This window comes from Phoxinus phoxinus (genome assembly GCF_949152265.1).
Source record: "Phoxinus phoxinus genome assembly, chromosome: 6".
NCBI classification, from domain to species: domain Eukaryota; kingdom Metazoa; phylum Chordata; class Actinopteri; order Cypriniformes; family Leuciscidae; genus Phoxinus; species Phoxinus phoxinus.
In genome coordinates, this window is record NC_136881.1 from 28,426,272 (window position 1) to 28,454,216 (window position 27,945).

The 27,945-nt window shown below is 36.9% G+C and overlaps 1 protein-coding gene across 2 annotated transcripts in view; it reads right to left on the bottom strand.

The window, feature by feature from the left end:
- Nucleotides 1–27,945, bottom strand: part of glra3 (glycine receptor, alpha 3) — a 58,237-nt gene that overhangs the window by 23,721 nt on the left and 6,571 nt on the right. For both annotated transcript variants that reach the window (XM_079615016.1, XM_079615017.1), the window contains exons 2-3: nucleotides 9,103–9,230; nucleotides 8,146–8,213 (exon numbers count right to left, since the gene is read on the bottom strand). In XM_079615016.1, coding sequence (XP_079471142.1) covers nucleotides 8,146–8,213; nucleotides 9,103–9,230 — 196 coding nt within the window. The remainder of the gene's footprint in view (nucleotides 1–8,145; nucleotides 8,214–9,102; nucleotides 9,231–27,945) is intronic.

Below are 27,945 nucleotides of genomic sequence, written 5' to 3' on the forward strand. Positions count from 1 at the left end.
TCGATTGAACCCGTGCAGCGCATCTGCGATTGCGCAACCCGCTGCAGGCCTTCAGTGGCTCCATGGCAATCTCCACACATCTGCTCTATGATTGCCTACTCAAGCGGGACTTTGAGGGGGGAATCTGCGCCCCGTGCCAACAAGCCAGCGATTAATCACATCTCCCTATGTCTGCGACTTCTGTAACATTCAGATGGTCCTGTCAATACATTCACTGTAGCGACTATTGAAACACTCAACCTGCATGTTGTCAGCATAACTGTTGGCAACTCTAAGCCAGCATGTTGTAAGCATATGCCAAAAGGAGCAATGGCAAAAAAATGTGGCACTTACAAGCAAAAATCAAGTTTCACATCAGTCCAGATGTGCAAAACATCTTCACGATGTGCAGATGGAATTGAAAACCTTATTTTGGTTAACCATCTTAACTCCACTTAATGAAGCTGTCGATAATCTTGAGATTATTGTTTTTATCAGCTGGTGAACAGAACAGGGCTCATCAGATCAGCACATGGACAGGCAGAAGTGCCCTGATTCTGAGAAACCAAAGGGTAATCTATCTGTATGGAGACATGTTCAACAACAACCCGTTAATAGTTGTTTTGAAACTGCAACTAATTGAGGTTTGATCTTCATAACCTCATAATCGGACAATAAATAAATAATAGATTAAAGCATGGATAATCTGAGAATCCCTTAGATGTTTAGATGCTCCTGTCCTTTGATTTTCTTTCATTTTAGTGAACAATTTAAGTGGCATATGAAGAAATATAAATGGTGTCACTTGTCATTGTGAATATCAGCTGTCTGGGAACTGAGGATTGTCCAGAAGAATGTTCTGTTATTGCAGTGTTTTTGTTCCTGGATGTTAGGATTATCCCATGGCCCTGATGCTGAGGGAAGGCGATCTCCAAGGGCCAGATGGTATGGGCAGTGAATCTAAGAAGGGTTAATCCATATGTAACATATGAGGAAGCATAACTAGAGAGAATTACTTTCCATGACATTTCACCCTCTTTTTCACCCTTTCCTAGTAAAGCTTACAGACAAGGACAACCAATTTGAAGGATGTTATTTATTACTGCACATTGACACTCTCCTGAAGATGTGTAATATACCAAAAAGTTTGGAAATTATCCAGATATTTATACAATTATTTGAAATATATATATTTTATGATAGACCTCAACAATGTGTTTTAAGATAATCTTATGTTAACATGAGTGTAGTTAACTGATCTGACCACTAACTTTTCAAATTTCTCTTTTTTTTTTTTTTTCAAAACATAAAAAAGAAAAATCTTTAGAAATCTAGTTTAAGGGCATTTTCACACCTATATCGTTTTAAGGATTTGTTTCAGAACCCTGCACGTTTTCTCCTTTGGTTTGGTTAATGTAGGCACTTATGAACATGGAAATCATGTTTGGATTAGCAACAAAAAAAATCTATCTGAAATTGCTTGAATGAGGTGGTCTCGGCTGACTTGAAAACGAACTCTGGAGTTGTTCGCTTGTGGTGAGAAAGCAATCTGACCCAATGGACCAAAGACAAAGATAATATTTTAAACTGAAATTTGGTCGGACAAAGATATTTAATAACAGCTACAAAAATAGCCACGGAGCTATTATCTATCCATCCTAATGGAGCGCAATCTGTATGCGAAAAAAAAGAGCTGTATGAGTTGCATTTGAAATGTATTTTTTAACAACTAAGGAATCTGGAACCCCTTCAAAAAAGAAAAGGAAAAAAAAAATGTTATGCCACTGTGCTCAGTTGTTCCCTAGATCACATAGAACAGTTTGTTGATTTGAGTAAATGACAAGAGAATTGTACCCGGCTTGAAGGAAGGAATATTTATGAAGAGAAGTCCACTCTGAGTGAGGGAAAGGCTTTGGCAAAAGCACATTCTCTTCAGACATAATTATTTCAGAGTGAGTGTGCCATCTCACAGCGCATAACTTATTCAGAGCAAGCAGAGGGATGAAGGTGACAAGGCACTCTCAGTATGTGCGTGTGATGAGCATGTGCATTCACAGACAGGAATGTTGGGACACTTGTGTAGATAAGATAAAAGCACACATCCTTGTTCCTGTGTGTAGATCTGTGTTGTAATGGGGTGAAATCCCAAATGTGGCTGTCTGCAGAGTATGGCATGACCATATTCAAAAAGACAAAATAAATAAATAAATAAAGTGCAACATACACAGAGTTCCGTTACTGAGCACACCTGGAGCCTGTTTCTATTCAACCGTGGTGGCATATAATGTACAAACAAGATCCCTGCAGGGATGAACTGCTCAAGTAAGTATAATAACCCCTTTCTACTACTCATTTTCTGATTCCCTGGAGGATTAAAGATATGGCTACCTGTATACAAGCAATCCAGACCCAAGTGCATCCAAAGGGTTGGATGCTTTCTTCTGCATGAACAGCTGTTTAACCCTCAGACGGTCCTCGGTCGTTTCTGAATTTTTAAAAATCACAGCTTCATCTGAATGTTATGAAACTTGGTGACTTTTATGGCATTAGGTATGTGAATACAAAAAAAAATTGAGGTCATGATCCGAGCATGTTAAGTGGTCGTGAAAAAAATAGTCACACTTGTGGTCTTTGGTCAAAAATGACCCCCATAGGAAATGAATGGGAAATTAACAAAAATTCTCCGCATTTTTGTTTGTACAATCTACAAATCGGACACAATCCTAAAAAAAAGTACACCGCAGGAAAGGGGGGAAACTCTACAACATCAAGAGTGCAAAACAGACACACCCACCCACACACACACACATACAAACACAAACACACTTTTATACACATACACACCAATAAATTCAGATTACAAAAAATATGTTTTGAATTTTTAAAAATCACAGCTTCATCGGAATGTTACGAAACTTGGTGACTTTTATGGCATTATGTATGTGAACACACAAAAAAATTGAGGTCATGATCCGAGCATGCTAAGTGGTCATAAAAAAAATAGTCACACTTGTGGTCTTTGGTCAAAAATGACCCCCATAGGAAATGAATGGGAAATTGACAAAAACACAAAAATTCACCAAAAAATTTTTTTTTACATTTTTTTTAAGTACAGAGCATTAAAGGGGTGACACTCTAAAACATCTAGAGAATAAAAAAAAAAAAAAAAAATCATAATTTTTTTTTTTTTTTTATATATATATTAAAAAAATATATATTTATATTTATATTAAACATCATTATATCACTAAGCCATGATGACATATTAGGTGGATTGTGTGATTTCCACTCTAGGATAATTTTTCTAGGCTTTCTAACACAATGTTTAGGTTTGACTAATCATAATGCAAAAACTAACACTTTAAATCACTATTTCTAAAAAAAATATATATATAAAACTTGATAAGAAATAGTTTTTGAGATTGTTTAAATATATATTCAAATCCACAAAAAAAAAAAAGTAAATGTGTCCATTAAACAGCTCCATAGAGAGCTGTTTATGCCATCTAGTGGTTACAACATGGTTCTACGCTTTCTCTCCATACTCTCACCAGATGGCGCTAATCTGCTTCAACCATTTTTTTTTTGAAGGCCTAGACTCTATATTAAACTAAAATACTGCATTAAAAAAAAAAAAAAAAATTACAAAATTCTGTATTATTTTCAATGGCAAAAATAGACCATAAATATTGCATAAATATTAATAAATTCAATCAAATTCTCTCAAAATATAAAAAAATAAAAAGAAAAAATATTATAGAACAAAAATAAATTGCATTGGTTTTACTGGGATGGAGGAAATTTAATTTTTAGGTGTCCGGTCACTTCTGACCGGGAAGGCCCAGGAGGTGACTCCGAAACGAAGACCGTCTGAGGGTTAAATTGTTGTCTCTTCTCTACTCCTGATGTGATTCACCCCAGTGGTTGTTGTTAACCCATCATTGCTGTCTCCAGCTCAACTTGTGAACCACTGGAGGTAACCTGCTCACTCGCTCGCTCACTCACTCACTCACTCACTCACTCACTCACTCACTCACTCACTCACTCACTCACTCACTAGGGTTGCCACCTTCAGTGTGGCAAAATAAGGGACACCCCCCCCCCCCCCCCCCCAAATGCTCAACTTTGACAAAGTCATTTTTATTGTTATAATTGTGATTTCATAATATGTAGATATGAATCCAACTAAAAGCTATTGAAAATGTGTATTTTAGTCAAATTATAAATGGTGTAGCTCTGCAGCCATCTACTAAAGTGATCATTTCTTTACTTTTAAAACTGCATTTTCCAAAAGATGTGCAAAAATCTTACACTAAACCAAATTATTGTCAAATTATCTATATCCATGAACGTTAGAAATGTGGGTCTTTTATAAAGTGAATTTAACTTTTTTTTTTTCTGTTTTTGTTTAAAAAATATTTATTTATATAGCCTAAAGTAAAAAAATATATAATAAATCCTCCTAAAACTATAAATCCTAAAAAAAACAAAAAACTATTATGTTTCAAAATGACATTTTGTTTTTCCCCCCACACTAACATAAAAAAACAGATATTATTCAAATTTATTATTTTTTTGTTGTAGATGTAGAAAGTGTTGTCAACCGTGCAAAGTCTCACATCATTTGGACAAATATAATGTTTTATTTATTTCAGCAAGCGTCATTTGGGGTCAAAGACCCGAACAGTGCACTACAAGGGGTTAAACACGTGCAGGTTTACAGCGCATGTTCACAAGACTCAGTCGCTATAGAAACAAAGACGCTAAAATGCAATCACGCAATGAGCTTCTCTACTACGAAATAGATTTTTTTATATTTACTATTAGTATTATCCATACTGCAAAATCCTTATGTTTTTATTCAACTATATGTGGGCCTAATGTGAAATACGGGACAAATCGCGTCCCTTATTGATTTGATACGGGACGCATCATCTTACTTGTAAATACGGGACGATTCCGTATTTTAAGGGACGGGTGGCAACCCTATCACTCACTCACTCACTCACTCACTCACTCACTCACTCACTCACTCACACATTTACTCACTCACTCACTCACTCACTCACTCACTCAGTCTGTCTGTCATACTGATACTGTTCTTCTGATGTAGAAAAGTCATGAACTATTAGTATCAAATCAGCAGATCAAAGCAGTGAAGACATTTTGTCATTATATATGTCTTCACTGCTTCGTACTGTATGGAAAACTTTTGTGTGACAAGGTAGATTAATTCAGGTTGTGAAATTGCATGGTGCTCAAAAACAATTTACTGTAAGGAATTACAGTATTTCACAATTGCTAAAACACATTTCTTGAAACCTTCACCCATATTCTCAAAACTTTAAACACAAACCCCAGTATTTAAACTACATTCACAAAACCCCTGACTCTTCAGGCAAAATCAAACACTTGCCTCAAAACCATTTGATCTGTGCTCAAAATCAAACAATGCTTTCAAAACATAAACACAGCCAGTCAATATATAAACACTCATCGGCATTCATTAGACACTACATCAAAAAATTTACAACACAGCGTCCAGGGCATGTGGTTACAGATATTTTTTTTTATTGCATATAGAAAATAATTTTGCCATAAATAAAAGTAAATAATTCACAACTCAGTACAGCAAATATATTGCATACTGTAAGTACTGCAAGTAATACAGTATTGAATTTCTGTATTTTTCATATTTTCAACAAAGACAACTCTAAATGAAAAGCGTATTACAGTACACAAAATATTGTGCAATTGCAAAATCAAAGTCAATGAGAGACTCATTCTGCCTCAGCATCCCGTCTTCGTGCTGGGTCCTAGGAAGGGTCAACATTGCATCACATGCAATGTTGTCCCTTCCTAGGCAACGTGGGAAGAACCCTCTCGTGTGCCGGATCCAGCCTTGACAACACTCCACACCTATGCCATCACAGGCCAAATCCATTGCCTGTAAAAGATTTACCCTTGTATATGGGTTACGGTCATAGACCTTCCATCGCCACGCAGAGAAAAACTCTTTTCGGGTTGTACTCTTTGTCCTGCTTCCCTCATTGTCATTCCATGAACAAGAACATGGTCTATCACAGTTGCCCGAATTTGATCTGAAATTACTATTCTTGGTCTTGCTCTTCGTTGTACTTGTACTCTTCCTCCTCGTCCACCACCTCTTACTCGAACTCTTCCTCCTCTTCCTCATCTTCCTCCTATTCCTCCTCTTCCTCATCGTCCTCCTCTTCCTCCTCTTCCTCTCACATTGTTTCCATCCATTGTGGTATCAACACTCAATGTACCTGGGCCACCTGTACTGGCTTATATTCTAGACAACTGATTTGATCACATCATTAGAAACAAGTGTGAACAATTTTGAGTTGTTGTGTGTAAACGATGACAACTGTGTTGTAGTTGTGTTTAACTTTTGCCACATGTATTTACCATTTTGCAACACAGTGCAAAATGTGTTTTAGTGAGTAAGAATGTGTTTAGAGTTTTGCAAAAAGAGTGGATGACATTTGCAAACAGTGTCTTAACTACCTGAACTTGTTTAGGGTTTTGCCTACAAAGTGACTGATTCGACAAATGGGGTTAGGCCACTGAGCATTGGGTTCAGAGAATGGATTTTAGTGTTTTAGCAATTCAAAAATACTGTAAAAGGGTCATTGATTATGATTTAACTTTTTTTCACTTTAGTTAAGTGTGTAATGTTGCTGTTTGAGTATAAACAACATCTACAAAGTTACAACGCTCAAAGTTCAATGCAAAGGGATATATTTTATTTTACAACAAACGGCTAGTAGGAACTACAACAAGCATATTCTCTGGTTGGTGACATCACAAATCCTAAAGTTCAGTAGCCCTGGCCACTGATTCGAGCATGACAAGTAGTAGTAGGTAAATGACAGCCGTGATGCTAACAATGGATCGTGCAACTAAGCAATAAACATGCCTTTGACGAGTGCAAAATGTTGTGCACTGCCAGGTTGTGGAAAAACACTGTATTGGATTTGCAGACAGCCTGAAAAAATAAAACTATGCTGTGCCTTTCTATATTTGGATCCGACTGTAACGGCGCAACACACTTAAGTGAGTAAAGTTTTTACTGTGTCACTATTGCTTTGTTACAGATAGTTTGATATGTATGGGCTATGTGTACATGTCTAACCAAAATCACCAGTGCCTTCTGATATGTCATGATTCATGTAGGCATTCAGTCAGATGTTTTTGTCTCAAAATCGTTTAGTCAGTAAATCAAACTTCACATTGTTTCTTTTAGTAGGATGAAAATAACTTATTTAATCTGTGATTAAATGATATATAGAAAGTGATCAAAGAGCGCTTCCTTTTATAATAGCTGGAGCTGTCAATCAAACAGCGTGATGGACCCTTGCCCAAACTCCCGTTATAATCATCAAAGCTCTTATTTGCATCGTGTTTGCACTGTTAGTTTTGATGAAAGCATTCCTTAGTGTAAAGAAATCGAGTTAAAATGAAGAGATCACTGCATTCATGCACTCAACATTTCTGTGATCGACTACAATGCTCATCCGCTGCAACCTTTCATACCACAATCTAAATATAATGTTATAGATCCAAATATAATGATATAATCAACAATTTTCACGATTAGTAAACCTTGAGAACTGTAATAGTAAAAATGTGCTAAAGGTTTTCAAGAGAGTTCCACATGTAACGCCCACTGGTGTTGCTAATGACAAGGGTTTCTGAATTCTACATTTAGCCACTTTAAGGGGAGGATTTCAAGGGCTGAGACAAAAGACAAAGGGTCTAAAGCCCTCCTAATTTTTTCTCACAAAATGACTTCCTAGGAGCCTTGTGACGGAAGCAAGTGTGTGCCCCCTCTGACATTCAGCCACTGGACACTTCCTAACAGTGTCCTACAGTCTTTCTCACAATCTGGATTTAGATGTAATACGACATGCACGCAAGCAGGAAACGTTTCCTCTACAAAACACACTCTTTTTTTTTGTGTGTGCTATACTGTTTCTGAACTGCATATTTTAATGACAGACTATTAGTGCATTAATTACACCCTGTAGAAACAATCATCACAGTGCTAATATAATTGCTATGATTTATAATGTGTAAACACCACCATGGGGCATTTGTGCATGAAAACTCATGCATGATCGTCGGATTGTGAATACATACCATAGTTGTCTCTGCAATGGAGCCGAAACTGTTAATGAATATGTTGCATGATACATTCACAGGCGGACCTGTAAAAAAGTAAAGTGAAATCAGTCATGATACACCACAACCTCTACAAAGACTTTTAAAAGCGTTTTAAAAGGTTAACCAAGGTTGTTACATATGCAAGTATTTAATACTTCAATTAATATAACTGTTTATACTTTTGTTTTTAAATTTCTTATTAAATGGTATTATCCAGTTTGATCTCTTTTGCATATTGCTCCAGAGAATAATTGTTAATTCAAGATCAAGAAAAAACAAGAGATGAAAACATTTGGTTCCACTTTATACTGACAATTAAATTAATCATGTTTTTACGTTGTACTTATATTTAACAAATACCTGCATGTAATTACAGATGTAATTAATTTCTGTAATTACATCTACAATTACACTGTTGATTTATTGATGTGTACAATGAACTCAGGAGAAACATTTATTGCTTTATTATGCATCTGTTTGAAACACATTGAAGTCAGGTTCCTGTCATCGAGTGTTGCCTCTCTCTCTCTTTTATAGAACTTTTCAAACTCCCTTTACGTGACATTTATGAATTAGTGGCTTCTGTAAATGAGCTTCTGAGGGGAAGTCTTTTGCCAGTTTAATAATTTAAGAAAGCTCAGGCTGATTTATGGTTTGAGATGGTTTGGGTTCAGGGCCATTCTGTAACAGCATGGAAGAATGTATTCAGGGTCACAGCAGAAAGGAACTAATGGAGCTGCGCAGTATTATTACATAATCATTTCATAGCATGAAACGGAATAGTCACATCTGCTTCAACTTTGTACCACATGAAAGATAAATCTCGTTTAGGCACCAATGATCATTATAACTAATGGTTTTAAAGATATCAAACCTAAAACTAAACTAAAGATACCAAAATGTATTCCTTTCAAGGAGAAAAAGAGCAACTACCTTTAAAGTTGGGCCTTATTCTGGCATCATAACCTGAGATTCTTCCCATGAGCTTGTCAAGGAAGACAGAGGGTGACATGGATTCCGCTTTTCTTCGAGGAGTTTCTTGTTCTTTTGATGTTACCAAACTTGAGAGAGAGAGAGAGAGAGAGAGAGAGAGAGAGAGAGAGAGGGGGGGGGGGGGCAGAGATATTTTAGCAGATCAGCCACGACAGTCAACAAAGCTACAAATATGGGGAGCTATAAATGTCATCAAATTCACAGGTTTTGCATTTGTGGCATTAGACAAGGCTGTATAATAAGCAGCTTTTATTCACTTCAAGATATGAAGGTTAAAAACACAGATAAATATATTTGCATTCAAATTGGTACATATATATAACAAATTTACAATCTTGAACAATGGATTTAGCAATGCATGCAGATGCCTGTGGATAAGATTTGTTATTGCACTGCATTAATGCCACCACTATAATACCCAGCTCAAAAAAAGAGATATTATAAGAGTAATATGTTGCATAACAATAATAATAGCATTCAGCTTCATTTCATTTTGAAATACATGTCATATGCTTCTCTGAGACTTATTGCATATGATCATACATGACTAACATGCAACATAAACAGCTGGTGTACAAGTAATGCTGCCAAACTCCCTAGACAGAACTCTGTATTGTGATGCACAATGGAAAATTGTGCTGCCATATTTCCTTTTAGTAATGACTGAAAGAGAATGTCAGGCATTCTTTCTCTTGATACTGATAAGGGGTAAAAGGAAGTTCTATTGGCAGCTGTAGATAAGGGATAATTTATGTCTTGATCATTACCCCAGTGTTGAAAGGTTCTATTCTTAGTGATTGGCTTTTATATGTGTATGCTGTTTTTTTTTGCAGTTGCACCCCTCTGTTCGTCAAAGAGAAGTTCACATACGGCAAGCAGTGATATGCCGTGCAAGAAGTAAGGAAACCTATAAAGAGTAGGAAGCACATGTATTGATCGATTTGGCTTAATGAAAACACAAGGTATATTTTCAGGAATTTGTGGACTTGACATTTCATTGATCTTTTTTTCCTAAATTAATCAGGTGAGAGATACTTACTGGGGAGTTGGAAAAAGCTATGGACAAATATCCATGAGGAACATCCATGCTTTTAAACATTTAAACCGGTTGCATAAGCATAATTCACACCTTGTTAAATGACTAATGAATTAAATACTTTACATTTTCTTTTTCATATTTTTCTTTTTCATACTTTTTACAAAATATATATTTTGTGAAAGTTACACATCTGTTTACTGTAATGGACACAATACATCTTGGTAGTGAGAGGTGGTGAGATAAGCACAATATGCTTCTTCATTTACTTGAATAATATTTAATTTATGCACAGAGTGCTGAAAATATAACAATGACGTTGGAAAATTGTTCAAAATTCTCTAAATGTTGAATGTAATATGTTTATATTTTCAAGCATAGCATATTCCCCTCACTCCCTGAACTCTTTCCTGATCAGCTTAAGCTTATCCAGTCAGTTGTGCTGGTATAATTATCCAGGATGTATTAGTCATGCAAACCCCTTTGACACAATCATTATCAATTATCATATGGAAATGAGGACACTGGCGATCTGAAACATAGTGCAGCACAGGTCACTTTTTGCAAAATATGAGGAAGTCTAGAATTAAATGAGTAAATTCAACAATAGTCTGTGAGTGTATTATTGTAATAAAGTTGTAATGTAGAATACATTATGTGTGCAGTATGAAAAATAGAAATGTGCGTTCAAATCAATGTTCAAAATTTGAGTGAAAAAAATATAAGAAATATAATTAAAAATATTATAACGATTTTGAAAAAACAAGTTTTCGAAAATAAATATAAACTAATAAATAGAAAATAAATAAAACATAAGTAACATTCAGTGAGTGGGTATACATAATGTTGGAGCATCGTCTGGCTTCCTGTGTAATCTGTGACATGATTCATGTATTAAGCAATGTGACAAGATTGTATCTACAGAAATGCTTCTTTCTGGCTACTGAAGCACCTCATTAAGTTTCTGATGAACATAGGTCAAAGGTCAGGCAGTAAGATTAGGATTAAAAGCTTGTGACGCAAAATTACAGCATTACTGACACTCACTGCTCCGTCCCGCAAAATCATCCTGTGAGGCAAACACACAAACACACACTTTCACAACTCTGAGGCTGCTTTGCTCAGCACAGATCAGCTTTGCTCACCACTGTTGTCACTGACATTCCTCTGAGTGTTCTGTTGCCATTTATTCTTCACCAGTTTCCTCTTTCTCATTTGTCTAAGGCTTTGAGTTCTGTTGTTTTAGTTTCGAAGCTCTGAGACTAAGAAAAACTAGATCAGTTTAGAGCAAAGCAGAAGTGACTTGAGAGGGCTTTAGTGTTTCTCCATATTTGGCTGGAGCAGTATAGAGGATGATGATTTGTATTCCAAAGCTAACTGCATGCAGAGAATAATCACCTTTGACATCTTTCCACATCTGGGACCAATGTACTGTTTTTTTGTCACATACACTGTAAAAATGTATATGATCAATCAGTTATGACAACATATGTTTTTACATTGCTTTAATGCATCAAAGTACGTTCAGCAATTTTCAACTTGTTTTAATAAGCTATCAACTCATTCTTTAAGTCAGATTAATGTAATTTAAGTTGAAATGACATAAACATCCAAGTTGATTGTACATACAAATTTGTGGCAGCAACTTCACTCGTTTAGGGCGTAACCACGATAACCACGAGTATTGAGGAACACTGAGGGCGACAAGTCCACCGCAATAAGATCGTCCCATAGAAGCCGAACATGAATTCCAGCGCAATGCTTCAGGTTTAGGGGCAGTTTACAAGACACTTTTTCAACAGAAAACGTTTATGCGTTTTGACCGTTCATTTATGAAAACACAAACGTTTGAAAACACATTTCAAAATGCAAGTTTTTGAAAATGATATTACCATCTCCGTGTAAACTACATTAATGAGAATTTGTGAAACCGGTGACGTCATGCACATGCGTATTACGCGTTCACTCTATAGGGGCGTAGTGTTTCATGATAAAGTGAAATTGTCAACTGGCTTGGCATGCATACTAGAGGTTTTTAGTCATTTTCGCTGATTTGACAATGCTCTCATCTGTTCGAAACCATTCAAAAATGCAAAGAAACCGTTTCCTATTTTAGTACATCATTGTTATGTAAATGTACTCTATGTATGGTGAAAGTGGACCAGTGCATGAGTAGAAAAACTAAAGTGATGAAAGCAATTAAATGCTAACGTCAAGACCGTATAGACATAATACTCTTCTAATTTTACTTAATTTTAACTGAGTATCTCAAAACACAAATATTTTCATTATAACATATGGCTGTCTGGAATGAACATAGACAGTAAAAGAAATGGACACAGCGACCCCATAGGAGAACGGAGAAAAGTGAAGTCAATTTGAAGCACTCACTTCCTGATGGCTGAGCGCACTGCGCAGCCTCAAACTAAGCTTGACGACGTAGATGTGACGTGAGAAACCTGTCTGACAGTTGTAAGTCTTCTAGTAGCTGTGCCAAGAGAAATCTGAATCATTCCCTTCTGAATCTTGCAGAGACGGAGAGTGTGAGTAGGAGCTGTCCATGAACTAGCAGTAGGAGCAACTTTATCACTCTCTATGCACTTCTCCCTTGACTTTATCGGACTTTATGCCTCCATGTCCCTCTGATTGCCTGCAAGCTTCTCCTCCTGTCTATACAGTAATGTATCTACTGTGCGACAGAGAGTCGTGTGGTTATGACGTAATCATTAGCCTATTTTTACAAAAAACGGCTTCTATGGGACCATAACGTAAGATACAAGGTAATGGAGCCTTTTATACATTGTCGTGTTTCTTTTGAAATAAATAATGGACAAATGGAGTTTTTAAATGCCTCAGATGTAAAATTAATCAATGACTGCCCCCAAGGAAGACCCGGTGAATTACCCCCTTGGGAATGAAGAAAGTGAAGACCAACTGATAAACAGGATTTAAATTCATAATGGTAAGGAAGCACTTTTTTGTTTATGGTTTGTATAGCCACCACAGTCCTAATTCTGTTTTTGAATCACAAATACAGATTAATGCATGGATTAATGCATGGATCTCGATTAACTCGCCTTGGTATGGAAAGGTATTTCCTAAACCGCATAATGTGTGCGCTAGTTGGCCGTTGGCTGTCTTTGCGGTGTGTTCAAGCAGCAGCAAGGTGATTTTGCTGGTTAGGTTTTTTGTTATTTTTTTTATGTGGCTTGGTGTGTCACATACTTAACAAGCACTGATGTTGCTTCTGAAGCTGACAGAAACTGCTGTGTAAAAGCCTCTGGCTATGAGAATTGTGTCATTGTGTTGGGCCTTCCTGACTATGCAGAATTGTGAAGTCAACAGTGCACATCCCACCTTTGCTCCCAGAAGCAGTAAGTAAAGTGCAAATCTCCAATTACCAAGCTCCTTTTCAGCAAAAAGAGCCAAGCCTCCAGCAACAGCTAACTCTCTCTCTCTCTCTCTCTCTCTCTCTCTCTCTCTCTCTCTCTCTCTCTCTCTCTCTCTCTCTCTCTCTCTCTCTCTCTCTCTCTCTCTCTCTCTCTCTCTCTCTCTCTCTCTCTCTCTCTCTCTCTTTCTCTCTCTCTCTTCCCTGAAACCCTGGTCTAGGCAGAAACATTCCTACCAGAGAAAGCCATCAGCCATGGATTTGCTCTTGCAACCCCTAGAAGGAGTCACCTCTGGGTCCAAATGTCTTACTGGTTTCCTGCAGTCCCAGATATATTGTCCTTGACACTCTCCCATTCTCCCATACCAAAGGAGGCCTAGAGATAGTTACCATGGAAACCACAGGCCAATGAAGCGTCAATGGTGGTCAACAGAGCGAGGCAGTCACAGAGGATGCTCATGTTGGAGCCGATCGAAGGGGATTGAGGAGATGGCGTGAATGTGCATGTGTGGAGCCAGAATGGAGAATACCGACATCCTTGCATTCTACCTCAGTGCACAAATGAATCATTCACAGAAATAACATATGGTTAAAGTTAGTGCCTACTCTCTCACACACATACATATATGCATTGTAATTGTTTCTGAATAGATTTGACTGTGTGTGGATGTTGTATTCATTGCTGAAAACATTGCTTTGGTTAAAACTCTCATTAAGGATGAGCCCAATGGCTATCATAGCATCAAAATATGACTTTTGAAAAAAAGATATAACTGGTTAAAAAATATATAAATGATAAAACACAGGGTCAGAATGACAGATAAGTCGAGTGAAGGACAGGGTAGTACTTCAAAGTCTTCACATGGCCACATGAAAGATTGGGAGATGAAGGGGAAGACAGAGGATATTTGAAGAGGGGGGAAGAATGAAAGAGACAGATTGACGGAGCATATCAATGATAGAAAGAAACAGGATAGCTAAGACAATTAACTGAAAACACCAGCTCACAGTTCAGTCATTATAAAAGAAGAGTTATAGCTTCACCTTTACACTGTGACAGCTCTGACTTAATCAAAAGCACTTACAATTCACACACGGTTCACTTCACATTCAGTCTCAGGCAAGAATAAATGCCAGCAGACAATATGCTCAAATTCACACGCAACATTCGTCCACATAGATTGTATCTGAAATATGTCATTTAATAGTTTTGTATTGTTCAGTTACACAGATTACAGCAGTATTATAAAATTGCTTTCATGTGCTGCACACATTTATTATTTTCGGTTACGCTCTGCTTATTCACTGGCACCACACACAGGCATCAGCATTTGTGCACTGTGTACTCTTACTGTCATTAATGTGAATAACCAAAATGTACTGATTGATATTATATAGGTATATATTACTAATTATAGACATGTTTTTATACCGTATATGTGTATAAATATAGCTGCAAGCAGCAATACCGGGGCCAAGCGCAAAAAGACAATAAGACAACAAGACATGGCTAAAAGTGTCAGACCAACTGCAACAATTAGCAAATAAAGACAATTTAAAGATTAATTTAGTCAAAATGGCTGACAAATCCCATACAATAACTAAAAATATGATTTAATGGATTATCACTTTCGACAAATAGGTGGCGTGGTTACAAAATCGATAAGATGTTGTCAGAGTCTGGTGACAAAGACAAACCTTAAGACCAGTGTTTTAACCAACAGGTGGCGCTGTCAAAGTCAGGTGGTGCTTGAGTACCTTCAGGGCATGGTGCTGATGGCACAAACTGAGTTTCGTAATGTTACAGCAATCCATTCATTAAAGTAACACTAAGTAGCTTTTCAACCTTCATAATATATTTCCAAGACCCTTGTGATGGTACATCGACTTAAAATAAGTTAAATGACACGTCTGCCATAGCCTGACGTGGTCTGTATCGCTTTTACTGGCACTATGTAACTTCGGGTTTCGGGTCGGAACCCGTGCACAAAAAGAACTACAAAATTCGAGTGCTTTACGGCATACGTCACTCCCCCCACCACTTCCTCAAATTCGGACGCTTTTGTAAGCGTAAATCATGCATCATACTAACAATTTACCTTACACTAAAAGAGTAAGGGAAAAGTACATCACGCAAAACATAAGGTAACGGGTGGATCTGATGTATACTGGGGTGATTACAGACAGAACCCAGCTTATTTTTGGTTAAGAAACCCCTTAAATCAACAAAATAAACAAGCAATCATACATGTATAAACTTAAAATAATTGTACATTAACGAAAAGTTCACAATACTCAGGTTCAACAACGTGTATTGACAGATATATAAGGTTTATACACGTCGGGCAACACAGAGTTATTCAGCGCTGGAGGCGCGGCCGCGCTCCGATATACATCAAACAAACATTGCAACTCAATTCCACGCACATTTAAACCCCAGAAACCCAATGTCCCAGCAGATCAAATACTCAGTCAATCAAACATAAATTGTCCGGACTGAACTAGATGTCCTCCGCGCAGAGAAGGGAAAAACAAAACAAAACAAAAAGATACCGGGCGAAGCGTGGCGAGACGCCGCAGTCAACACATTTCCTCCATGAACTCACGCAACCTCGCCACAGTCTGTTTAGCCGCCGGGATGCTGTAGTAGTCCATAAAAACCCGCGTATAATCCACAAAAAGTCAGTTGAATTCCTCAGGCCACCTTTACACAGAGCCCGCTAAACAGCCAGGCTGCGGTAGGCTAAATTATTTACGACAGCGCTAATGGACAATTCAGCTTCCAACCAGTAGGGCGACCGCAGAGGAAATGTTACTTGGTGTTACTTTAAGGATAGCATTTTACATAACAAAACTGTATTAAAGTCAATGGGAATTTCATGTTTTGTTCTATTATAGCGCCACCAAGAGGCTCAATCCCACCATTTTTTTATGTGTCCTCAGAGTGAGCCCATACATATGTGTGTCAATTTTGGTGAAACGATATCTCAATCCGCTTCGGAGTTATAGACATTTATGTGAAAAAAGATGTAAAAAATGACTGATTTTTTTTTAATTGAATTTTACTACCCATTCCTATCAATATTTTCGCATTTGGGCATTGACTAATGCCTATTGACCTATGTTTCCAAACTTCTGACGGTGGTTTCGTCTCGATCGGACTGGCGGTTTCAAAGATATCGGCAAATGTTTTTTAAGCACTAAATTACAACGCTGCACAAACCATATGCCAAAACCTGGCAAGTCTGGTATCGTTGGACTCGGCAAGGATTCAGGAGTCTAATGAGATGACTCCCGTGAAAATAAGTCAACCACAGCCAGAGTTATAAGCATTTGAAAATTTAATTTTACCACTAGGTGGCGCTGTTTCTAAACTTCTCAGGCTCCTTCAAGGCACCGTGCTGATGACCCGTACCGAGTTTCGTAACAATTTGTTCATGTGTTCATAAAATACAGCATTTTAGCACATAATTAAAAATGTCCGACAGCCAAAATGGTTGATCTGGGAAAATTGGATATCAGTCGACTCGCCTTGACGCCCTGAATCTAACAATATCACTTTTATGATTTTGGGAAAAAAACATTCAGAAGTAATAAGCAAAAATAGCCATTTTTCATATCTCCGGACCAGTAGGTGGCGCTGCGCCGAAACAGAGCATGAAGCCTCAGGTCATGCTTGTGATGACATGTACCAAATTTGGTCTGAATCCGATAAAGTGTTTCATCATTACGTCTGTTTTCGCAAGGGCTACGTTCAATTTATTTGCACGGTATTCGAGAACGGTTATTCGAATCAACTTAATTTCCATAACTTTTTTTCGTCATGGTCTGGAGATGATCTGGTAAAATTTTCGTGAAATTCGGAGCAACGGCCTAGGAGGAGTTTCCTTGACGGAAAATTACGTCAAAGGGTGCAATCGATTTGTATTGAGCCAAGGAATAAGTGGAAAAAATCTTTCTGTGGATTTTTGTTGATAGGCCTTACGGTTCAAAAGTTATTAGCATAAACATGAGTGAAACTTTGGACAGCTGGTGGCGCTAGAGGGAATGAGTTTGAAACTCCAAATTTGCTATGGTGATAGTTCAGGCTGTCCTCTATCACTGTGCCAAACTTCATAAGTTTCCCACAAACTGTAATAGGCTGCCATAGACGCCCAGTCGGAAGAAAAAAATAAAAAAAATGAAAAAGAAAAAGAAGAAGAAGAAGAAGAAGAAGAAGAAGAAGAAGAAGAAGAAGAAGAAGAAGAAGAAGAACCGGAACAGATACAATAGGTGCCTCCGCACCTTCAGTGCTTGACCCCTAATAATGTATACAATACCATTTAAAAGTTTGGAGTTGGTAAGATTTTATTTATTTGAAGGTTTTTCAGCATTTATTTGTTAAATAAACAGTAATATTGTAAAAATATTATCACAATTTAAAATAGCTGTTTTCTATAACCCTCCACCTTCCCCAGCTCCACCTGTATTTATCTGCTGTGGGTAATGCATGTATGCTATTATATAGCAGCAGCATGTCTTGCTTGCTCACAGCAGCGTGTGTATTTGCAGTAGCAAGTCCCGTTCTTGCTCTACAGCAGAAAAAACAGCAGCATAACAGATCTATTCCGCCAAGTCCAAACATTTCAACATTGTCATATCCATTACCATGTCACAGTCAAACACTCACAGAGTTGTTGTTACAGAAATATAATTAATTACTGTGATGACAAAGCTGATTTTTTAGCAGCCATTACTCCAGTCTTCAGTGTCACATGATCCTTCAAAAATCATTCTAATATTTTGATTTTGTGCTCAAGAAACTTTTATTTTTTCCGGAACAGATGAACGTGACTATGGCAATGTTTCATGACGTTGGTGTTTGTACGTATCACCACAGTTGAATTGAAATGTCCAGTGAGTGGCGCTAAAAGCTCAATGCTCCATCACGTTTTAAAATAACGTACACCTACACTAAACCCTAAACCTATCCAATAGTGTGAACCAAAAGCAAATGTGACATAAAAAACCCAATCGCATTGCGTTGTTTTTATTGCGTCTGCATTTTAGCTTGTTTTTGAGCTCTTTTATCGTGATTCTACTTTCATGGGATTCGTACCCAAACTCTCTACATCGCAAGAACAATTATGTACCAGTTACTGCGCAAGCTTAGTATATCATTAAAATATGGAAGATATCGAAGATATGGAGCTGGAGTGATGCAAACTCCAAAATATATTCGCTTACAAATCATGCACTATGTTAAAAAAAGGTGTGCCATGTGAAAACAAGTCTTTATTAATCTATATGCCCTGTAATCATAATTGTGTATGAAAACGATTAAAAGTGATTGCTGTTTTACTGCCTCTAGTGTTCATTTCTGTTGGAAAATGCAATGATATGTATTTATTGGTACGTATTTTGCGTTTTACAAAAATGTTGCCACATGTACATTTTTCCACTGAGCCTGTGTTTGAACAGTTGTGCTGCTTGATAGTTTTATCGAAACTGTGAAATACTTTTTTAAGAAATATTTGATATAATTATTTTAGAATTAAAGGCACAGCCTTTATTTGAATTATAAATATTTTGTAACATTACTGTCACCTTTGATCAATTAAATCAGTCATTGCTCTTTAAAAAAAAAAAAACTTTTGAACAGTCAGGCATATGTGTGCAATTGAATTTATTGAAACTTTATATACTGTATTTTGAAAGAAGGACTTTTTTAAGCATTAATGAGTTTTTAAATAGGGAATGATTACATACTATTTTGTAGAGTTGCTTTATGCATCTTGACATTTTAATTTCAAACAATCAGCTTGTTTCACATAGAGTAACTTGCATCACAATAACTATACAACCATATACAGCATATCTTCCATCTCATTACGCCTAACGAGTCTGTGAAATGCATCCAGTTAGTATGAGGAGAGTATGGCTGCAGTTTTGTTGTCACCCCCTGTAGGCTTCAGTCTCATTGGGTTGTCATTGCTGTGGGACAAACAGCCCGCTCCCCCACCCCTCGTCTGCTTCCCTTAACGTGAAACCACAGCTAAACTGCTGGATCGGTGTGACCTGTCCTGTCAGCATGGTGCTCGCTGTGTTGTCTTGCTTTGCTAATGCGAGGAGGCTGGACACAATTTGGCTCCTTTGTTTTCTAGTGGTTCGTCTTCTCTGAATGTTACCCACTGTCGTTGTTGTGTTGCATACTGTGTGAGATGCTGATGGAACTTGTGTTGTTTAGCTGACGGGCATAGACTGGCCATCAGCCTGAAGTGTGCTGGACTAATATGTCTTTCCTTATTAAGGTGCTAGTTAGTTTTTTATAGTCAGTGAGAAATGAGTTAATGTGTATGGGAATGTGTTGCCACCCTGTCCCAGATTATTACTGTGACAGTTAATTTAGATAAACTGCTATTTATCTAAATTAAAAATCCAGTGACATCAGCCAGCCCAAATAATACCTCACTCAGAGAGTGATACTACTAACTGGTTCCAAACCACGGAGTAAAAAAGTAAAAATGTATTAAATAAAAATAATAACTCTTATAAAAAAATCTATTAATCAACAGGGATGTGATTTTTCCGTATTTATACAAATGATTATACTTTGCTTTTGTTTCTCTCAGTTAACTGGTTTCATTTGTTCCAGTTTCCCTCTCCTCGTTTGTCTCCATGGTTTTTGATGTCATTTGTTTATGCCATAAATGGTGTTACAAAGTAATTAGCCTTATGGATTACTTCTTGAGTTTGTTTAATCGAAGAACCTTTTGTTTATTGGAACCTGTTTGAACCTTTTTCATCATCCTCACTATCATCCTCACCTGACCGGGATGGTTTACGCCACTGAATAAAAAAGGTAATTGCGACTTTTTATCTCACAATTCTGACTTGTTTTCTCAGAATCGCACGATATAAACACGCAATTGAGAGTTACAAAGTCAGAATTGTAATATTTCCCCCCCCCCAGAATCGGACTTTATAACTTGAAATGATGTGTTTTATCTCACAATTCTGGGAAAAGAACTCAGCACTGTGAGACATTAACTCAGAAAAAGTCTTGTGAGATAAAGAGTTGCAATTACCCTTTAATTTGTTTTTATTCCGTGGTTGAAACAAGCTTCTATACATTAATGATTTAATAAAATAAGCAGCTCACATTTATTTTATTTTTGGAACTAAGAGCAAGAGAGTATGCTGCTTATATCATGCACACATAAATGATTTGTGAGATTTATTTTATTCCCTACAGAAACCAAAACAAAAGGCTGTTCAGTTCTGTCTGCCGTCCACGCCATGCTTTAAATACATTCCATTTTGTGGTCATGAGGGAAAAAAAGAAGCAGATTCTTAAAGTATGTTTAGATACTCACTGTTGTCACTGAATGTGAGGATGGTATTGATGATGGTGGATTAATCCCCAAGTACTCACTAGCTTTTGTGTCATGCATCACCATTCATAAATGAATAGTGTTGTTGTGGATACTTTGTATTGATTTTCTGGTGGGTCCTTCTAGGAATACTGTCATTGTGATTGACTAAAAAGCCTTCGTCCATTCTGTTTCAAATGAGCACTTTTACATTTAAGTCACATTAAAAGTTAATTAATTTAGGCGACTAAAGAATATACAAATGAGTATTGGTGCAAAATTAGAGAATCATGAAGCATTATATCTTTTGGAAATGTATAAACCTCTAGTCTGTCTTTGGTAATTGATTTCCTTAGAGATACAAGCACCTTGTGATTTGTCAACTGATTGGTTGACTTTTCTGCTAAATTGGATCAAGACTGGAAGCGGTCAGAGACCTTCTCCTCCCCCATTGCTCTCTGATATTAAGCATGCACACTCTTGCCAAAATAATCAAAAGGGTGTGCTCATGTGTGTGTGTGGTCAACCACAAAATTGGTAGTCAAGATAACTGCAATTTGGGTGAAACGGCTTCCATTGCTTGAAGGCAGTGGCACATCTCAACAATCTGTCATTATAGTCTCTTAACAAAATGAAAATTCTAACAAACACAGACAAGAAACTTGAATTCAACATAAATGCCAATAGTAACAATTACGTTCATACACAATCATATAATGATCTTTGTTCTTAGCTATATTCATAAGAAACTAGATTATTTTACAGTGTCTGGCTCTGCACATGCAATGAGTAATGTTTTGACTTCCCCTATAGACTTAATTAACTGTACACCAGATAAGAACTGGGAAAATAAATCTCGTCAGTTCAGTAGATCGGTAGATACAAATAAACAAACAAATAAATGAGTAAATAAAAATGAAGCAGAAATCCAGAGCACATGGATTCAAACAATGATCAGAAGACATGATCGCCTGAGGGTTTCCAGCAGTAACTGGAGCAGATGGAAGTACAAATGAATAACCAAATCCTTTATTTCTAAAATTAAGAATACTTCTGGTTTGTTTAGCTGTCCTTGTGTCTAGGTTGCTTGTGTGCGTAGCAAACAGACAGACGAAGATTCAGAAGAAAATTATTCCAATTTTACGAAGTTTAATCCAAACAGGCAATAATCCAATAGGGCAGAGACACACATTTAACGTGAACGGTAGACCAAACAATGTCATACTGTGAAGGAAGAACTTAAATAGTGACTCAAACAAGATGATTATTGACACACAGCTGATGCAAACTCATAATGACAGCGACCACGGAGACAAACGAGTGGCGGGAATCTGAACACGGAAACCTGAAGATGAATGAAAAACAAACTAAAAGTCTGTGAAAACTAAACACACTAAACATACTGTGACACCTTGTACTTCATTTCAGACCCAGGTCTATTAGGCAGTAGCTTCAAACAATTGTTTCGTGCTCTATTGTGATCCTTGATTTTTATTTATTTTGTACTGTGTTATCTACACTACTATTCAAAAGTTAAGATTTTTTATGTTTTGAAACGTCTTTTATGTTCACGAAGGCAGCATTTATTTGAACGAAAATACAGTCATATTTTTGAAATATTATTACAATATCAAACAACTGTTTTCTATTTTAATACAGGCCCTGAATTTTAAGCAGCCATTATTCCAGTCCTCATTGTCACATGATCCTTCTAATATGCTGATTCGGTGTTCAAGAAACATCTCCTATTATTATCGATGTTGACAGTTGTTTTGATTCATATTTTGATATACATTTATTTCAGGATTCAGCTCATTCTGATTCCGAATTCCTTTTATTCATGGTCACTATAGGTACTTTGATAGAATCTGAGCCTTTCTTCTATTGATTATTTCACCATCCCCCACTTTGGCTTTCCAACTGAAATGGATGTAACATGAAGGTGCTTCCTAAACACTCCCCTGGAGTAAGTGCAGAGAGACATGTGAGGGCAGAGATTATCAATTTAATCGGGATCAGATAGACACTAGATGATTCTCTGGATGGTGTCCATCACAAACACTAAATGTAATTCCAGCCAGACAGAACATGCTCTCCAGACTAAGCAGGGAAGAGAGTCAGTTTGCTAACTGTCAGTGTTGGAGAGTATCTAACTAAGTAGTGAAGCTAAACATCAACTACCTTCTCTCTTATATTATGTAGCATTAGAAAGTCCAGACATTAACATTAATAAATAAAGAAATCCACCGTTGTAAAATTTCCCTATATTTTAAAGGATCCTAATTTTGTACTGGCGGCCTCCTACAATAGGTTTACATGCATCCAAGGTAAAGCAAATCTGATTTGAACTGTTTTCAACACAGACCAAACTCTACAGGCCTCAGCTACTGTAATGTTTGAGGGCAGATACAAGTAGATGTTGTTTGTTACAGACATATGTAGGTCTGTGCATGAAGTAATATTGTAATACTGATGACTCATTTTAGGCAGTTCAGAATCAGTTATTTCTTTTGGGAAACAACAATTCCATTTATAATGCACTTTGATCATTCACAAATAGCTATATTACACACTACATGATATATAATACCCGAAAAAGCATAATAGGGGCACTTTAACAACTAAAAAGTGAGTTAAATTCTGCTGGTTTAAATCACTGTCATCAGCTCAATTACATAAATCAGGGTGTATATATATATTTTTTTTCAGTTTAAGATTATCTGTTAGATTTGTATGATGTCTAATTCCAATTTGTTTGTTCCTTCAAAAACACTCATTATTTTGTGTCATAAAAAAACGGCTGTAATTACATTTTAAAGGATCATATCGTTATATACTTAAAATAAATGTTCTCCTTAAATAGCTTCAATGTCGTTAGCTCCTTTAAATTATGATGAGTAGCTTGTAACTTGGCACGCAACAGTTTCAAAGCAGCTGCCAAATTTAGAAGACTGTCCTATTTTTTCCTAGAGTCACCCTGTGGAGTCTGGGTTTATTGAAATATGAAAAATCCTGGTTTTAGTGCTAAACAGGTGTGAAAGCTCCCTTCCATGTTTGTCCTCTGGGATCTCCGCAGCAGGAGATATCTACAGCACTCGAGTACACCATCAGCCAGAACCCAAAAATGTTATGTCTGATTAGGTGACAGAAACACTCTTTCTCTTCTTAACCTTACACATACATGACAATTGTAATATGCTTCACTTATGGTGACAGTGAAGATTTTCTGTGCTTGTAAACCTGTTTTTTTTTTTTTTTTGTCTCTTTCCAAATCATTTTTCTAGCTTATCATTATGAGACAAGTGCTAACAGTAATCATGTGTTCCACATGGTGATTTTCCACATGCTCTCAATCTAGCACTTGTGTGTGTTTTTATTTTTTATGGTGACAGGAGACTTTGTCGTTTAGTAAAGATAAGTCCATACACAGCTGCTATTAAACTTTAAACTCTGTTTCTAAGTAATTGCATATGCTCACCACTCCTCGGTGTACTTTAGTTGTACACCACTAACTGAAATTACCAGAGTACCCTGGGATCATCTGTCTCATTCTCCATATTTTATGTAAGGCCCTCATTTCCCTTTCACTCACATAGCTAATACGCAGACTGCATACATTTCTCATTCAGCAGAACACTGAACTGTCCTTTTCCATATGTTTGAGGTGTGGCTGATAAACATTGTCTCTAAAAGTCACCATATTGACAAAATCTATGTGATTTATCTGTTTCTCTGTGACCCAACCTCCAGATCTTTGCCCTTAGCTGCACTCCTAACAGTGTTCCTCTAGTATTGTGGAATGCTGACCACGAACTGGAGATCTGAAAAGACTACTGATGAGATTTAAAAGCAACAAAGAGAAAGAGGAGTTCAGGTATACCTGCTGAATAAATGGCTTTGCTCTGTTATCAAAACTTTGCTGTAATCATCATACTGTTACAGACAAGAATGCAGCTACCAAGACAATCTCAGAATTGTTATTTGAAATATTATTGTTTAAAGTGCCCCTAATTTTCTAATTTAGAGTTTCCTAATGTTGTTTTGAGTCTCCTACAACATGTTTACATCCATCAAAGGTCAAAAAACTGTTTCATTTTCTCATAATATAGATGCTTTGCCTATCACCACATTTTTCAATAATTCTCAAACGACTCGTCAGATGAATCAGTCTCTCTAAATACCTCCTTTTCTGTGAGCTACTCTGCCCTGATTGGCCAGATACTGTAGCTCAGTCTGTTGTGATTTGTCTACCGCGTACAGCGCGCGCGTGTCGAAAAAAGAAACGCCCATTGCCATAACTGAACGTCAGCTCTGTCCTGAGGCTTCCTACAGCTCAGCGATTGTACACCGTAAACTAAAGACAGTAACAAACAATGACCATCATCAGCATTAACAAGTGTAAGTCCATCAACAAAGTCCATCCTCAGTTCGTATGAATTAATACAATGTGAATCGTATGAAAATGCATGATTTTTCAGAAAAAAACTAGGCTAAGCATTAAGATCATCCCCAAATATAACCATCATGTAAAAACATGAATGAGATTGTACAATATACAAAGTAGCCACCAATTTTACAAAATGTAAAATAGTTATGAATTGTGATGACATTGTGTTAAAGGAAGCCCACTCTGTTCTGGAACTGAGCTCTTGTGTCTGCGTCGTCTAATATCCTATATCAACTTATATTACATTAAACACACACACACTCACACATACAGTACTTAACATTATGTTTCCATCACTTACAAAAGACTGATTGTCCGTAGCACAAAGGCTGGACTGAGGAAACACTGCATCAATACTCAGATCAATGCAACCACAGACCTCTCTGCAAAGATCTGCACCTTTCATCTCCATCTTGTAATGTACCATCCTTTATGTGCACATACACAGACAGACAAGCACGCACACGCACACGCACACGCACACGCACACACACACACACACACACACACACACACACACACACACACACACACACACACACACACACACATACACAAATGCAAAACATTTTTACAAAGCCCTCCACAAGACATGCAAACTACACTGTGGCCACGAATTAACAACTAGTTCTCTCGTTTAAATTGTGGCCATGGATTAAGAATTCATTCCCAAAATGTATTTATTTGGTCCCTCGTTTTAGAAAATCATGGACACATTGAACTAATTAGTTTCCTAATTTTGATTTAACTAAATATAGGGAATTAATTATTACAACCTGGCTATGATTCAGTGAAGGGAACACATTATTATTATTGTGCACACAATTAACTTAAAACGAGGGAATGAACACATATTAGTAAGTCATGGCAATGAATCGTTCATTCGTGGCCACAATATACATCATATATCTCCAAACATTGCCATTCCATTGTGATTAGGGTCCAATTCTCACTATTAACTAAGTATTAACTATGAATTTTGCCTCAATAAACTCCTAATAACTGATTATTAATAGTTACTAAGGTAGTAGTTAAGTTTAGGTATTGGGTATGATTAAGGGATGTAGAATATGGTCATGCAGAATAAGGCATTAATATGTGCTTTATAAGTGATAATAAACAGTTAATATCCTAATATGCATGCTAATAAGCAAGTTAATAGTGAGAATTGGGCACTGAACTAAAGGGTTACCAAAATTGTTCCCCCACCAGATGAAATGTCTTGAGATGACATAAAACAAATAGTTTGTTGGGTCTTTATAATAAAATATGGTAAGTAAGTAAAACAGTAAGTACGGTCAAAACAACACTCATAGACCTTTATTTAAAAAAAAAAACTTTATCAAAATGATACCAAATTGAGATATACTGAAAATATTTACTAGCAGCAATGAATGTGTTGGTTTGACAGTATATCAGGACAGCCACAGTGGCTCAAGCTCTATAATCTGCTCAGGCTGGTGTAGATACATGCACAATTCTCCATTCAATGTTTGTGGATTTGGGTTTAGCTGCTCATATGTTGCATCACCACAGCACAATATTTATAAAAAGTGTCCCTGAAATTTCACAGTGGTCCTCAAACCTATAGCATGTTCCCGAGCCAAAAGCTCTTATCAAATTAACACAGTTCCGTACTTTTAGTTTGTGTACCGACTTACAAGATGTACACTTCACCCAGTTTAGTCTTTTAGTGTGTGTTGTCAAGCCAAGTGGAAACAGGAAACAAGTTAAGTGGACAGGGAAGAGCTCTCCCACAAGCCCCGAGAGGTATTTTTATTGATGGGAGTAGATGCAGCTTTACTAAGCGTGAGCTGAGAAAAACAGGAACTTACACTCCACAGTATGTGACAGCAGTGACACTGATGTGTGACAGAGATTTGCGTTTCGCGCATCAACTGCCACGATGGTAACTTAAATGTCACAGTTAAAGCTTATTTTCGCCACTATATACAAACTGTGACCAGCATGCATAACTTAGGTAACAGCTCCCATCCTGGAAGCTCTTTTTGCTGAATGTCACCACCACCACGCCACTGCGTCATCACTTAGCAAGAGGCATAACTGCTGAGAGATCATATTAAAGGATTAGTTCACTTTTAAAATGAAAATTCTGTCATCATATACTCACCCTTAAGTTGTTTCAAACCTGTATGAATTTCTTTCCTCTGCTGAACACAAAGGAAGATATTTAGAAGAATGTCAGTAACCACACAGTTTTTGGTTCCCAATGACTGCCATAGTATATTTTTTTCCTACTATGGAAGTCATTGGGAACCAAAAACTGTCTGGTTACTGACATTCTTCTAAATATATTCCTTTGTGTTCAGCAGAGGAAAGAAACTCATACAGGTTTGAAACAACTTAAGGGTGAGTATATGATGACAGAATTTTCATTTTAAAAGTGAACTAATCCTTTAATGGTGTTTGTTGTGACGTTTATGATTAATCATATAGGGATTGTAGAGTTAGCATAGCTTTTTTGTAAACTACTGTTCAAAACTTTGAGGTAATTTAAAGAAATTAAAGAAATGAATGTTTTTACTCCGCAATGATGCAT